Genomic DNA, 17,150 nt, shown 5'->3' with positions numbered 1-17,150 from the left:
GAAGGCAGACACAGACACACACACAGCATATAACTGCAGCACAAAGGGCCTTACTGTAAAAGTCTGTTTACTGTGTACACCGCTGTTGCTATAGAAATACACTTTAAAAAAATACGTCTTTTTAAGGCGCTGTGCATAGAAATGTAAAACAAAAGCAAACTGAACAACATTTCAACAACTTTATAAATGACACAGTATCTTCAATAGATCCCTGTTTCAGAGGAAACGTGTTTACGAACAGACGGTTTAAAAGGAAATGAGGGATAAAAATGTTGCCATTGTTAAGGCTAGAGCTAGATAGAAATATTTTCTTTCACTTTCTTTTCTTTTCATTTAAACAAGGTGTGACTCATAGTTACTTTATATGATCCAATTTATTTGTTAATGCTATTAAAAACAGCGGTGCATAACCTTGTATACACCAAGCACTACACTAAAGAACCTGCTGTATATTGTTAAGCATATAAACTGAAATTCAAAGGCTTCAGGTTTTTCAGCAGCAAAAGCCTGGAAGAATTACAGGTATTTTAGGTTGGTCTGATGAACAGTGAGATGGGAGACACGCAGCACTGGAATGTGTATGTGAATTTGTGTACACTCCTTTGCGGATGGGAGGGGGTCGTCCTTCCGTGAAGTTAGTCGGTGTTGTTTTGGCCTTTGTTTACATAGCCTACTGTACGTGTTCGAGTGAGAACAATGGCATGGAGGCTTCTAAAATGGCGACATAAATCACAGTGTCAACAACGCAACAGAAAAGTGACTAAATGCAGCTCAAACTTCTTTTTTATGTTAGGTATACAGTGGAACCAAATGAAAACGCATGTTGGGTGCTTTGTGTTGGAGTGTTTGGTAAAGCCAGGGTGAAGGCTGCATGTTTTTGAAAGCAGATTAAAGATCAAGACAGGAAGGGCCAGGTTTAGGGAAACAGGAAAACTGATGCAAGGAAATGGACTACGTCACCAGCCAGCCCACCACAGTCTGTGCTAAAAGTAACATCCAGACCCAGCGCAAGTATGGAGTCTTTGCTCAAGTCTTCAATGAAACTTGTACTTTTGACAGGTACGTAAGCTTATCTATCCACTAGCATATGAGCAGGTGTCTTACAGGGAGACAGTAGTAGATGATCTGTACATCTACATTTATGGGGTCTTCATATCAGCTATTATTGGTTTGAGTTGTGTGATGGGGCCGCATTTGAGCTTTAGATTTGTGAATATTTTTAAAGTAATACCGACTTTTTTCATTTACAACAGAATCTTTGTGTAGCTACATAAACCATAGTCTGAACTTGTGTGTACTGTGTGTCAGTGGATACATTCAAAGGTGTGTAGTTACATGAGTAGCAGATTAACACAGCTAGAGATAAAGATACAATACTTACTGGAACAACACATGCTAAAAAAAAGCAGCAGTGGCATGACAAAATGTTTTGGAATACATTTAAAGTAATCTCTTCTTGTGTTTGGTACTTGGTGTCTGCGCAGCATGGCTCTCCAGTCTGATGGACCCATGCAGCCTCTCTGACATTTGTGATTCTTGTCACCAACTTGCAACATGCAAGGCCCTGAATGGATCAAACGACGCGTGCTTCTGCAACCATGGATATACTGGAGATGGAAAGACATTTTGCAATGGTAAATATAAACATACAAAGCCACCAGTATATGTTGAGTGTTTACAGTGATGCAAGAGTACATCCAGCCTTGTGTGTAGCTGTCATGGCAGCCTTGACTATTTTAGGAAGCCTTTCTTGTTTGTCACTGTTCGCCATAAGCAGACAGAAGTATTAGGCCAACATCTGAGCACATTTAACATTTTTAGAGCATGGCTGTGCAGTGCAAAATAACTAGGATGTAAGCAGTTTGAAATATCTGGATCTCTCTGCATTAGATGTGTTGAAGCTTCTTAAGATGCCTGTTCAGGACAACAACTCATTAAATTTTTACCGAAATGTTAAAAGGGATACACATAAACGCAAATAAAACACTATCTGTGGTGATTTGATCGACAAAAATCAGCATGATCTGTACATAGTTGCTCTTCTGCAACTGTTTGTCTCTTATTATATCAACATTTTGAGATGGTTAGCCTCAAAATATCACTTATCATTTACCAGAAACAACCAGTAATATTTAAGCCGGCATGTAGCATTTCTTAGACCACATAGGGAATTATTTATCATCGAGATTTTTATGTGTAAAAAAATGTAATATTAAGTTACACATATTCAACATTAACTCACATGCATATTAGTAGCGTATTGGCTCGTTATTAGTCATTACAAGGCACCTATTAATCCCTTATTCTGCATGGCCACATTGTACAACTACTAGGCAATTAACTAAGAATCTTCACTCAATAACCTCAAGAATAGTCATTCTCCTTTAATAATTGTTAATTAAATGTGGTCTGTTCTTATACAACAAAACCCAAAACTACAAGTGTTAATAATGTCCAAATAACTCTAAATGACATCTTTCTAACTCAGAATATGTTCCCATTATACAGTAAGGTCTTGCTCATAACAAAGCAAGACATTAAACTTAAACTGTTAATTTAACATTGTAAAATATTTAGATTGAAGTTGGCCTTGACCTTGGCTCACACTGAGCAAAGCATACTACTTATGAATATACATTTATTAAGTGTCATTAAGAGAGAATGTCTATTCTTGTGGTACTACCACCTTAAGGCCCATACTAAGCTAAACATATTAAGATCATAATTCATGCAAATAACTTCCTTACTCACTATCAATAAGGAGTAATTAGGAGGTTATTGAGGGAAAACTCTTAGTTAATGGCTTAGTAGTTGTAGAATATGGTCACGCAGAATAAGGCATTAATAGGTGCTTTATAATGACTAATAAAGAGCCAAAATGCTACTAATATGCATGCTTGATGATGTTGAGGGTGAATATGTCTACCTTAATATAAAGTGTTACCAGCTTTTTTAATCTAATTTTGCTTTTAATTCTTGTGATTGAGCTTAATAATTCATTTGGCAATTTAAAAACACAAAAGCACCATGTGGGTGAGTTTAAGTAAGATCTGTGTGAATAATTTGAACAACTCTATGTGTTCTTATCGTCTTTGAGGGTATTTGTTGGACCAGCTGTGGTGGGAACTTGACATTTTTGTATTGCCTACCAACGAGTTGGCAGCTCACCTCGTTGAGAGTTAATTACAGTAAAAACACTGCAATGTGAAAAAAGATCTCAGCTTTTCAATACAGCTTTATGAGTAACATTTTTAATGGCCAGTGTTGCCTCTCAGTCAGCATTGTTACTCCTGTTATGTTTGCGGGCTGTTTAGAATTCCTGAAACCCTTTTTGTTTCCTGACCAAAGCAGATCACAATCACAGTACGGCTTACATCTGTCAAGAGCCAAAAGTAAATCAAAATGTGAGTGGTACAAACACTAGCGTGTGATTTTAAAACATAAAGGCACAAGGAAGTTCAGGGTTAAAGGACTCCCGATGTAGTAGTGAATTCAAAAATGATGATGTTCATTTGGTGTGTGAGTTAATTTAATGCAAAAAAAAATCATGAATTAGGGTGGTTCACGTTTTGCCTTTTTGTGTGTAAAGACTGAAAAGTTAATCCATTCAGCATTTTAACTTTTTTTTTTTAAAACAACAAAGTGACAAAAGCACGGAAACACAGAATCTTCTGAAGACAAAAGCAAGACATCAAAGTGAATGATAAAATATGTGGGTGCAATTTTGTGCAACAATGATGGTTCAAGGGTGTTATAGAGGAATTTCCCCTTTGGATACAGTCACCTCTCTCATCAGAGCAGAGGATTTCCCTTCCCGGACAGCTTTTGTGTAAAAGGTACAGAGGAGAGGAAGAGCACAGCGTCCATCATACCTAGACAAGTGAAAACAACAGTGGAAAGTCTTACCAGGTCATTTCCAATAAACTGGGAGACCAGAGATGGAAGGTGTGTTTGAAAATAAAGCTGGAACAGCACTTTCTATAATGTGTGGGCAACAGCCACATCCGCAGCAAACTGCTCTATATCTGGTGCTTTCTGAACCTGGCATACAAAGTGAAAAAAATATTTGGAGTAACTTGAGTTTTTCAAAATCAAACAACTGCTCAGCAATCACAAATGTAAACAAAAAAAACTGATACGTTGGAGCTAGCCAAAGCTTTAATCAAGGCTGAGACACACAACACAACTGAGCTTTATCAAGTTCAAATCAACACCAGGACACAGCATCCGGGTTAAATTGAAGTATTCCTATATAGTAATCTAATGTGGAGGACAGTTCGAGTCAGTATTTGTGTGAATATGCAGTGAAAGTCAAAAAACTGTTGATAGAAACTGAATCTGGAAATTAAATATGCCATGATGATAATTATTTTCTGGACATTAAGACATGGATTAATATAGAGAATCATTGTTACTCTTAGAAATAGTCCTACCTAATCATTGCTCCTGAATTGATGGCTAAATACTAGTTCTGGTTTCTGCTTTTGTAGAACAGATGTTTATGTTAAGCAACGTTGCCACCATGTCCCAAGGCATGAGTTTTGTGGTGTTATCCTTTTACTCCATAACTTACCGCTCTATTTTAAGTTCAAGGATTAACATCCGTTGTTGCTGTCATGAAGCGAGGGCTTTCTGATGGTCCAGCCATTTTGCATAATGTTCAGCAGTCAAAGAACATTTATTGTTGAAGAGGGTGATTAAGGATTTCAGTCTCTTCACCAACTGTGGACCAAAATGCAAATCAGCCACAGTACAGCCACGGTAACACTTGATAAACTTGCTAAAATTACAATTATCTCCAAATATGTCCAACAGGAACTTGCTGCTTGTTCTGGCATTTTTCTAGAATATATTGAAAGGCCTTGTGGGAGGAAATTAAGGAGGATATATGGTAGACCGAAATAAAAGTAAAAAGGAAACTGTTACAATACGATCTATTGAAGAACATCAATGATACATAAAAAAAATAGTATTAAATAAATCAGTGATGTAACACTTCAGTATGGGCTAAAGATAAAAATATATCAATGCCCAAATAAAGAATTAGGTAAACAAGAGCTTGAACCTGCTGAAGTAGTTAATTTTTGTAAATCTGAGTTGTTTTTCATGAATTTTGATTTGTACAAAAAAATGAGGCTTGAACTGATTTCCTGTTTTTTCTTGTTGTAGCTTGCTGGTCAGTTGTATCAGTAGTTGTATCAGCAGTATCCTCCTCTGCAAATCAGTTTCATTTTCTTTGCTCATCCAATTTGTGGACAAAGAGGCCAAAAGTTTCAAACGCTTTTTGAGTTTTTTCTTTTCTTTTTTCTTTCGACTAACCCAGTTTACTTTCTGTCCTTGTCTTTTCACCACAGATGACAACGAGTGCCAGAATGTGACTAATATCTGCGGGGACAGGGGGAACTGCACCAACACAGCAGGCAGCTACTACTGCACATGTGTCTCTGGATACACATCGACAGGACTGGGCGAGTTCCAGCCCAACGATGGCACAGAATGCATCGGTAATGACCAATTCACTCGCTCAGCATTATAAATGTACAAAAATTAGCTTTGGTCACACGCTGTAATGATCAGTAACATATTATAAACTGTTCTGACAGAGGACCACACATGCCACTGGGCAAGATATCATGTACATCAGTGAGTGTGAAAGCAGTTACCACACAGCTGTGATGGCGTCAGGACTGTGTGTGTGTGTGTGTGTGTGAGTGTGTGAGCTGTTTTCTCTTTCACTGTAGTGAGGAGGATAAACATGTTGGAGGTGTTTGTTTTTTTCCCTCGGCCTTTCACTTCCTTTCCATCTGCTATTCTGAGTAACCACCTGAGATCTGCAATAGAAGAACAAGCACCTTTAATCTGTGCTGTTGCATAAAGTATTCCTGTAGATTTACAACTGTATGGCACAGGCCATTTAAAACAGTGCAGAAGCATGTAGCTGATTTTAGTAGCTGATTTATGAATATTCAAATGTGTAATATGCATGCAAGTATGCAGTTTCTCTTTCAAAATCAATTATACAGTGTATTAAATTTAATAAGTCGGACTACTACGCCACATTCTCTATTTAAAAAGAAAGTAAATCATTAACTTCACTTCACTTTAGTATAATTTTGACTCATTTTGAGGTAGAAATACACATGCCTGTTAACGTCTGTATTTATTTAGTTATTCAGTTCATGTTGAGAGTGTCATATCGTGTTTATCGTTAATCGGAGCCAAACTCTTCATTTGCATCCTTCAGATATTGATGAATGCAAGTCGGGACAGCTCTGTGGACCAAACTCACACTGCCATAATACGAATGGATCTTTCTATTGCACTTGTCAGCGTGATTACATCCCAACTTCAGGCACTAAGCACTTTCATCCAGAGAGAGGTGCGAGATGTAAAGGTCGGTATAAGGATGGAAGAGTGCACACGCACGCACACACACACACACACACAGTGGTACTTACATCCAAGGACATACATATGTCTTCATCTTTTTTTTGTACTTTCTCTCTCACACATGCACACACAGCACAGATTTTTTTTTAAAATGTTTTTTGGGAGAATCTGTTATGCAATACATCAAGGAAATGCTGCAGTCTTACATTTTCTGATGTTTTAAACAATATGGGTCACAAAGAGAGCCATGTGATGTTATGCCTGTGTTAAGTTTTTTGCAATTCAGATTTTACTGTAACTTATTTTGGGGAAGTTATTGAAATAAATTAAGCAATCAACAAGATACTTTTGGTAATTGTTGTTTTCCAGAACATCCCCAAAAATACTGCCATGACAACATCGGGTGCATCGCACAGACTGTCAACAAAACACTTGAATATGTAAGTACCCCTCCTCAGGATTTCAACCAAATAAGGTAAAAATAGATGTGATGACACTGCCCTCTATTGGAGAGAAATAAGAGAAACATTAGGTGAAACCGGATCAAACTGTGTGTACAGTAAGGACACTCAACACCAGCCACTATAATCCGACTGCCACTTGCATCACCAGCGCTTTCAAACCTGGAATTCTGCACCTTCCGTTGCGCCACCTACAGGCAAGAAAAGTAACCACAGCAGTGGTTTAGGACTGACATGTCAATATGCACCATCTACAGGCAAAGAAAGTAATATATTTTGCAACCTTGACTCATAGGACACCTGCAGGCAATGGGTGTTATAGTTACTTACTTTTTAATTAAATAGCTGCTTTGTGAATTTGTGTGTTGTGTGTATTTCAGGACTTCTTAACTTTAGCAGACAGTATAATATTTTCACAGGAATATTGGGAGGAGTTGTCTCATAATGCATTCTCTTTTCTCCAGGATTGGCCTCCTGGTTACCGTAGAAGGAAGGAGATTAAAATATTTAACTCTGGTTAGGTGAATGTTTATACAGACAGTTAACAAAGGCCTACTACCCTTAAACTGAATGTTAAGCTCAAGTTCATAGATGTGAAGACGAAAACAAATATTACATTTTAAATGTGTAGTGACTGAAAATTATATTTACATTTCTATTTTATTTAACAAAAATAACAAAAAAGCAGCTGTGAAAAAGGAAAACCTGCAACACTCATCGCCTGCAGACGGCACGATTATTAAAACTTTATTAGCTATTGCTGTCATTATTTGCAACAGGTGATACTGAAACGTCTAAATGGCTCCTATAACCTCTCTGTCCTATAGTTGGTAAAGACTTTTCTGAGAATTACCAAACAGCTCCTCCTTGTGGGGAAACTCCAACATGCTAAATATGTTTGGTAACATTATGGAGATTGTGAGTGAGCTACTTACCAGCTCCATGTAAAGAACAAAAACTGTACATATTATATTTTTTCAGAAATAATGTATAATATTAGAATGTGACATCAGTAAAAACAATATGAAATAGTTAATCACAAATACATTTTTTTCATCCTAGATGAGCAACATCACAGAGCCCCGGAGCCTACTGAAGGAAATTGCCAAACAGACGTCCGGCGAGCTCACTTCAGTGCAAGTGATTGCATATGTTGAGGCTTTGTGTCGATCCGCATCAACACTGGCTGCAGGAGACAAGGATTACACTGTCAAACCATCCGCCATCAACTCAACTCTAACAGTAATCTTTGTTTACCATTCTTGTTTCTCATTCAACATTTGGAGTTCTGCCTGAACTGCGGTTATGCTTTGATCTGGTTAGAGGGGAATAAAATGGCACTGCAGTTCTGTGGAATACAATTTAGAAACTTTTGTATTGAAACTTCAGTCAATGACAGTTGGAGAAATATCTGTGATATGTTACTATATGCACAAAAAAATAAATAAATCATCATATCCAGTAAATATTTAAACGTCAAAGAGACATACCTTATATCAACATAATGTTCTAATTAAAAACATATTGCAGTGCAGCATACAGTATGTTACATGCGATGCTATTATACACATGTCACACTGAAAAATCTTGTTTTCAATAGAAATTGGTGAAAGCAGTAAACAACTTGGTGGAGAAGGATGAACTGGTGGCCTGGAGCAGAATGAAAGAAGAGCGTCGGGAACATACCATCACCAAGCTGCTACATACTGTTGAAGAAAGCGCTCTGACACTGGCCAACAACTACAAAACTCCAACTGAGCTCGAAATCAAAGCCAACGAAATGGGTGAGATAATTATTAACACAGAGCGCTCTTAGAGACACTCAAATTATATTAAATTGTCCTGCCATTTATTCCCACCTGTGTGCAGGAAAGTGAGGTTTGCATAATTGTCATTTTAATACTTTTAATAATTTTATATACTTGATGGGTTTTTTAAATTTTTTTAATCTCAACCACAGAACTGAAACTCTTCACGTTTGATGCTCAACACACAAAAGCCAAAGTGTCTGCTTCCATGGCAGGAGATCACATAAATCTAACTCCAAAACTGAGACCACAGGAGGACAAGAATGGTAAAGTAGCCTAGTTTAAATGTCTAAAGGAAAGTAAAATCAAAAATGCCTTTTTAAAGTTGTGACCATCTGCATGCTTGGCACAGGGAGTACTGTTTTGCCATATGTTGCCATATGCCACATATGTTGTACTTCAAAGTAAGTATTTGTATTTTTTTTTTTTCTCTATCAATATATATAGCTGTAATGTCTAATTTTGGGCTCGCATATTACAATTCACTCCAGTAGTATCTGATTTTGGCACAAATCTGTAAGTTTATTTGGTCATTATGGCAACATTTACACAAAAAGGTATTGGACTGTCAGCATGCAAAAAAACTGCTTCTTTATGAACTCCCATTTGTAATTAAATCAAATCCAACAATTATTTAATGGATTAACATACTCTTACATGCAGAAACAAATCAAATCATCAAGGTATAATCTTACATTATTTTATTGGACGTTCAATGTGGGAAACTGGTATGTTAAACTCTGCACAGTTCTGCTGGGAGATCTAAGAGTGAAGTGTTAATTTAGTCGCTAGATTAAAAGTTTGATCACAAATACAGTAAGTTTGACTGCCTCCCATCTTTGTAAAACTTTTTTTTGTCCATCAGGAAGTGTGTCAGTGGTGTTTGTGCGATATGACAGCATCAGTGACATCCTGAAGCCGAGCAGCGACCCAGGTGTCACCGACTACTCGCGGTATGCAGGAACAGGGGAAATCACTGTCAACTCCCGAGTCATAGCAGCAGCCGTCAAACCTGCTGACGTTTACCAACTTGACCATGTCACCTTCACTCTGAGACACAACGAGGTAAAGACCACACAGAGTGCTGAGCTACATTGTTTTTCCACTTCTGCAGTCTCAATGTATACCTTCAGAATGTACGCTGCAGAGTATCTGTGCAAAAGCCAGTGAGTTTTGGTTTAGGACTTTCTTGAAAATTGTGACCCAGCTGGGGGATATAGCTTTATTCCATATCCTTCCTTATTAAAGTACTACTATTTACTATTGTATTGCTTTATTTAAGCAGCATTTTGAGCAACTGAACCATCTAATCTTTTTATTTTTCTATTGTTTGACAAACATGAATGCAGTCTAGGTAAAGGTTTTCTTCACTTCCCTGCTCCTTTAATCCCACTGCTACCTTTTCTGTGTCATATGATTAATTCATAATTGTATCTATAAACATGAACTTCCAATAGGATCTTGTTCAATTTGAAAAATCAATACATCATCATATATATCTTTGTCAGACTGGAGCCATCATTGCGTTCTCTGTTGCTGTGAGGAATAACTTCCTTATTCCCAGATTGACTCTTGCAGTAACTTTATAACTGCCAGAGTTTCCATTAAAGTCAAATTTAAACAAACTCACATGGGAGGAGTAGTTAGTGCTTTGTGTTTTAGCTTCCTGAAATTTTAAGATTTAGCTCCATGCATTTCTGCAATGACCTCTCAGTTAAGGGGGAAAGGAAGAGGAAAGGTGAATAGATGATGGAGGAAAGCGAGTAATGAGGGAAATAACCCTAAAAGTTAATGTACTGGTATTTTCTTTTAAGATAATTAAAATGTATGAGAAAGTGAAATCATTATTTTTGTTGGACCCTTGAGGCTTAAGCCTAACAAAGGAGGTGTTGATTTATGTTGAGCAGTGAAAATCCTCTGTAAATTGCCTTTAAAGAGCAACAATCAATAATTTGGGCTCCATCTTCGTGCAGACACTGTCTGCTGGCGAAGTGGTGTTTTACCAAGATGCACTGGGGTTTTTTCCTTGCTTGCACCTGTTCAGTATTTTTGTGACACTCTGCACACATTAATTCGAAAGAAAATTTACTGACTCAAGGGTGCAAATTACGAATTTGCTATCGTACAATTACAAAAATATCATAACACACCAAGTGGGAGCAAGATGCAAATCTAATTGAATGTAAACAAAATAAAGATTTAGGGACAACCTGAACAATACTGGACCACATTTTAATTCAAGTTATTTATGACAATGTGTATTTCTACTGCAAATGTGGTTGTTGCATGGATCATTGTAAATCAAGTAAAATTACACATAATAGTAATTTATCCAAAATATGTTGACCTCTGCTTTCAATATGTTCATCAAAATTTTAATGATTTTAAAATTCTGCCCTTTTTCCAGCATATGCAAACTACTGTACATTTTTCACATCCCAGTGAGATTCCTTTTCCAAAAAAATAACTACAGTCAGCTGCCACTCCCTTGGCGTATTGTTTGCAGCAAACATGGCTGCACTTCATGCCCTGTGCCTTTCATTTTCCCCTAAAGCCATGCATGACAATTATTTGGCATTCTATGTTTAGTAAGTTCTAAAGTTGTGAGACAATAAGAATAATAAGAAAGTTCAATGCAACCCAATGAAAATGTCACTAATGTAACAGAAGGGAATGAAAAAAATGTATTTAAATATTTTATGTAAGTCTAATGTAGTCAAACTTCGGATTGATAGTCATTTAAGTAATTTAAGTGCTATTTCGATGAGACCTGCACAATCTGTTTTTAACCCCCTGGTGGTGTGGTATCACAAAAGCAGTGCCATACAAAAACTAATAAAACCATCCACAGTTAACAGCGTCTTTGTTCCTCTCTATTCCCCAAAGCCCATAGACACTAAAGCTGATGTGACGAAGTGCGCCTTCTGGGAGTACGAGGCGGACAGCCTGCAGGGCCACTGGGCGACTCATGGCTGCAAGACCGTCCACGTCAACAGCAATGCAACCACCTGCTCCTGCAATCACCTCACACACTTCGCCATCCTAATGTCCTCTGGGCGAGCCAATGTGAGTGGATCATACATTAAAAATACAACTCTAACAGTGCAATGGTATTTCCTTTTTTGGGGCATTTTTCCACCAGGGCTTTAAATTATTTATTAAAATGATTTTAGGAAAAAGGCTGATTATATTGAACAAATGTATTTTCAGCGAGGGCAAGAGTTGAACCTCATATCTGGATTCTGCAAGTAATATTTTTAGTGACTCCTTGATTGTTTTCAATTTTATCTTAAGAAAATTATTCAAGTTTTATACAAGAAATACAGAATATTGAGCCTTAGAATTATAACACTGAGGAAACCTGGTAAATATTTTCACGTTTCTATGGTTATGTCATGTTTTTTTCTGTTTAAATCACATGTTGTTGCTTTCCTGTCCCAATTTTCAGTTTTGTGACACTGCACTTTCAGATAATCCAATGGATTTCTACATTGTATTTGTACATATAGAAAAAAATTCTCAATCCATAATCTTCCAGTTTATATTATTTCCCACCATAATTTAGATTCAACCCCATATAGATGTACCTCTGTGTGCACCACAGGTTTCTTTGAAGACCAATGGTACTATTTTGTGTTAAAGGTGCTGATTGGCAACATTGTGCAAGTTTTTAATATATTAACTTCTTTCTTTTTTTTTTCTAAATACCAAGACTTCCAAGTATTTAGTTCCACTCAGGATAATATTTTTGATATGGTTGTAAAACAGCATTTCATGAAACACAAAAAGTCTCAGCTGAAACTGTGTGTCTGTTTTACTTTTAAAGATACACTCCCCATCGTTTTTACAGAGCTCAACACTGCCCCCAAATTCCTTGATTCAAATAAGAAATGAACCAGAATGCCTGCAACCCAACATATTGGTGCAAACCCCAGCCTATTCCCATGTCATATCAAATGACTCCAAGCAGAAAACACAACAAATTACAACTTCAGCATACCATGAAACTGTGAATGAAACACCTCCCTTTCCATTTACTTCTCAGCTGGTGGCCCACTATACCATCCTGACCCGGATCACTCAGCTGGGAATGATCATCTCCCTCATCTGTCTGTCCATGTGCATCTTCACCTTCTGGTTCTTCAGTGAGATCCAGAGCACCAGAACCACCATCCACAAGAACCTGTGCTGCAGCCTCTTCATGGCCGAGTTCATCTTCCTGGTGGGGATCAATATGAACACACACAAGGTGAGCTAGGATGCACTTGAACCCAATGAAACAAAGAAAATCTCCTGTGTGTGTGTGTTTTTGTGTATGTGTGTGTGTGTATACACCTGACCCACTATTCTGCCATTTCATTGACAAAGAGTGCCTTTAATGCTATAGCACACTGTTATTTCTCTCACTTACTCTCTAACTCTTGCTATCAGAATTATTTCTCTCTATTTAAAGGCTCATTTGACAAGCAAATGCTAAAACATTGGCATTACATCTCGTAATAAAGAAGGCTGAACAAACAAAGAGTGCAATAGATGCAAAATAACAACATCAATATAAAAATATATAAATCTGTCTCTCTCTCTCTCTGTCTCTCTCTCCTCTTTTGTCTATTTCTTGGCAGCTTTTCTGCTCTGTTATTGCAGGGCTGCTGCACTATTTCTTCCTTGCGGCCTTTGCCTGGATGTGCATCGAGGGCATCCATCTGTACTTAATAGTGGTTGGTGTCATCTACAACAAAGGCTTCCTGCACCGTAACTTTTACATCTTCGGCTACGGAAGCCCGGCAGTGGTGGTGACCATCTCTGCAACACTCGGCTCCAAGTACTACGGCACGGATAAAGTGTAAGAGGAGAATATTTTAGCTTTTTTTGTACATAGAGGTGGGAAGACAAATGCTTTTATAAAGACCTCTTTTCCAACTCATTCAGCATTTTTCAGAGAACAAAGATAAACAAATTACATTAATTATAAATACAAGGGGACAGAGATTAAATTTGGCCTGCGGGGACGTAAAGGAAGTTGAAGATGCTTGTAGAGAGGAATGTAATAACTGAATTAGTGCAAAAGAAATTCTGAAAGGTTTTGGGTACCACTGAGAATTTTAATAGGAATCTATAAATAAAAGTCTGTTGTTTATTAATGCAAAATATAATTAAAAGATTGAGATTACGTAAAAAGAAGTGCTGATTGCCCGTTATTGTGAGCAGAGGTGAGAGGTTTTCAAACCAATTGTGCTTGTACTTGAAAGATAAGAAGGGTATGCACTAGCCCATACAATATTGTAATAATTAAGATTAGGCTAGATTAGACAAAGGTAAAATGATAGATTATTGCAACAAAGAGATTTTAAAACACAGATTCAGTCGGTGAAATTGTTTGCTAAATTGCACGTTTTTATATTTGTGTTATAGGTGTTGGCTGAGCACAGAAAACCATTTCATATGGAGTTTCATCGGGCCTGCGTGTTTGATCATTCTGGTAAGATCCGATGTCTTTGTAACATCCTAAAAATGAAAATATTAATTGAAATCATCAAAAAGGGCTTGTTTTGAAAGATAAATATTCATTTGATCGTGTTTGTTTGTCGTGTTTGTCTTTGATCGTTCTCCACTAAAGGTTAATCTCTTGGCTTTTGGAGTAATCATCTACAAAGTGTACCGGCATACTGCTGTGAAAAAGCCTGAAATCAGTCACTATGAAAACATCAGGTAGGATTATATGTACTGTTGTTGAGAAGGTCAAAGGAATATAGAAAATCAAGTTGTAAGTTCCCTATCTGGTGGATTATCATGGCATCATGTGGTGTTCTCCAAATTACAATTAGTTCTTTGTTGTTGTTGTTTTGGGGTTTTTTTGCATTCACCCGCAGGTCCTGCGCCCGTGGTGCCTTGGCTCTGCTGTTCGTGCTGGGAGCCACCTGGACCTTTGGAGTGCTGCACATCCTCAATGAGACCACCCTCACCGCCTATCTGTTCACCATCACCAACGCCTTCCAGGGGATGTTCATCTTCATCTTCCTCTGTGTCCTGTCCAGAAAGGTAACATTTTGGTTGGGCTTCCTTCAACTTTGTTTTCTACGTCTTTTGCATTTAATTATTCAACATTCATTATGACTATAGTTGGACAGTTAGCGGTTCGGATCAAGACAAGAGTTAAATGCTGTGTTGATTCTGCATTACTACTGATTCATTAACATGTAAGCAGCATTTTAATATTGTCAAGGTACAGCAGCTAAATCTATTAACTGTAATTTTAAAGCAAGTAAAAAAATGGGTTAGTTTATTCTACAATAAAGTATATTTTATAAACTGATCATATGTTTTAAGCACACATTTTTTTTGCGGAAAATTATTACTATAACTAACAGCTGTGAAATATATTCAGTGAGGTAAAAAGCAAAAAATCCTCACTGTAATGTAGTGAAGTAGAAGTATAAATAATCATAAAATGGAATAAAGTACCTCATAATTGTGCATGTTGCAATGCGATATTATATTATATTATATTATATTATATAACTATAATATGTTTTCATCTAAATCCTACCTTTTTGAATGTGTGTTCCAGATTCAGGAGGAGTACTACAGGCTTTTCAAAAATGTGCCATGTTGTTTTGAATGCCTGAGATGAATTAATGCGACCAAAGCCTGATCATCTGCACTTGTACAGCGATAGTCGACACTACAGCTCTGCAATATCCTGTGATTCATGCTTTCATTTTTGGAAAATGATGTGGGAGGAATTGTTTAGTACAGATGTCTAATAAATGAGAACATGTAGCACTTATACTTTGTAAATGTCTTGTTTCCCTTTTAGAAGACTGCCAACATAATGTTTGTTTGTTGGTTTTATGTTCAGGATCTTTCTGTACAATGCAAACATACAAGTCTTTCAACATGTTCACAAAAGGTATTCTTCTGAGAGTAATACAGGAATCAAAATATTTTGTATATTTTCAGTTTAATTTAATGCCTTTGCAGCTATTAGCATTACACCCCAAATAATCTTCGCAGTCTGTTGTCTTTGTTCCTTTCTTGTGTTTGAAATTGATTTGTAAATTATTAAAATGATTGTGGCAAATTAACACATATCTCTACTGCTTGCTTCTTTTATGTGCAAAATCAATGGTCTTGTTTAATGCATCGTACACAGCTAAGTGTACAGTAAATTAAAGATGAGTTCTTAAAAGGACTGTTTCCATTATCTGACATTTAGAAAGTCCAATGGCCCCATCTACTGGATGTAATGAGGAACTCTCTTTCTACTAAGCCCTAACACTTGACACAGACTCATAGCTACATAGTCAACTCTTCATATTTATTATATTTGTCTACACAATCAGACAAATCAAAATTATTTGTAGCTTGTTGGTCCACATGAGCTGTGTTGTAACATTGTTGTTGCCCTTTAATGCTTTGTGATAATGCAATGTACATGAGTAAATGTTGTGTCCTTACAGCCTTATTGTCATCTCAATCCTCAACAAGCTATATCTCCCTGTGTTATAATGAGTTTAAGAAGCATCTGCATAGGGCTGGAAAATAAATCAAATTATCAAATTACTGACATTATGAATATTTTCCTATCACCCATTCCCACCAGTAAATAAGTTTAACTGCATTGCAGGGGCTGAAGGTATGGCCCTGAAAGTGGGAGGAAAATTTTTTGGCTAGAAAGTCAATGTTCCTGGACAGGGAAAGCCGGAAAGCTGTCGCATCCAGCTTAATCCAATGCCTCTTTAACTGCACTAGCAAATCCTGGTACTGTAGTCTTCCCAAGTTATAGAAGATAAAATGTCTCCAAAAATAAATTGATCAGAGAGTTCTTAGGTCTCGGGCCACAAGAGCACAGAGAAACCAAATGATGCAGCTAAGCTGGCTCCCTGTCCAGAGTCCAGAGTGACAGTTAGAATATATAGCCCAATGTATAGCCCAAAATTACTTATTAAACTTCTTCCCACAGGTCAGAGAGGCTCACAGGCACAGCACTAGGTCCAGTGTGGCAAATCTGACACTGCTTAGAATCAGCAGCCAGATGGGTAAAAATAATTTCAGATACTCGGGTGCTCAGAATTGGAATAACGTTCCTTATAGCAATAAACAGACTACAAACCCAGTCACCTTTAAGGAAAAACTAAAACACTGGCTGTTAGATAACATGCTCCTGTAAAGGCCTAATATTGATTTGTTTTTCACTTTCTTTCTTTGAATGTCTTGACTTAGACGCAACCAGATTTACAACTAGAACAGACTCAACCAGTCTGTAGACCTGCTTGACCTAAACCTATTATAGTGGCACTTCAGTTGTGTCTAATACTGTAAAACGGTGGAGAAAAATCCTGAATTTTCTATAAATAAGTACTAGGTTTGGTGGATGAACTCAGATCATGCATGACCAGTGGTAGAGGAAGCATTCAGATATTTTTGCTTAAGTAAAAGTGCTAACTGGCGCCCGGATAGCTCAGTGGGTAAAGCTGGCGACCCATGTACC

At 37.2% G+C, this 17,150-nt stretch overlaps 1 protein-coding gene across 1 annotated transcript; it reads left to right on the top strand.

The window, feature by feature from the left end:
• Positions 1-939: 939 nt before the first annotated feature.
• Positions 940-15,744, top strand: adgrl4 (adhesion G protein-coupled receptor L4). The gene is made up of 16 exons (XM_051377707.1): positions 940-1,059; positions 1,485-1,634; positions 5,355-5,504; positions 6,245-6,394; positions 6,760-6,830; positions 7,914-8,093; positions 8,452-8,635; positions 8,812-8,925; positions 9,525-9,724; positions 11,546-11,725; positions 12,705-12,908; positions 13,282-13,502; positions 14,072-14,138; positions 14,277-14,368; positions 14,530-14,698; positions 15,228-15,744. Exons 1-16 carry the CDS (start codon positions 1,014-1,016, stop codon positions 15,288-15,290), a joined length of 2,241 nt encoding a protein of 746 aa, XP_051233667.1. The 5' UTR covers positions 940-1,013; the 3' UTR covers positions 15,291-15,744.
• The last annotated feature ends 1,406 nt before the right edge of the window (positions 15,745-17,150 follow it).

The sequence above is a fragment of the Dicentrarchus labrax genome, unplaced genomic scaffold, assembly GCF_905237075.1.
Source record: "Dicentrarchus labrax unplaced genomic scaffold, dlabrax2021, whole genome shotgun sequence".
Lineage (NCBI taxonomy): Eukaryota > Metazoa > Chordata > Actinopteri > Moronidae > Dicentrarchus > Dicentrarchus labrax.
Note: the sequence above shows the minus strand (reverse complement) of the source record. Positions and strands in the feature narration are given on the sequence as shown.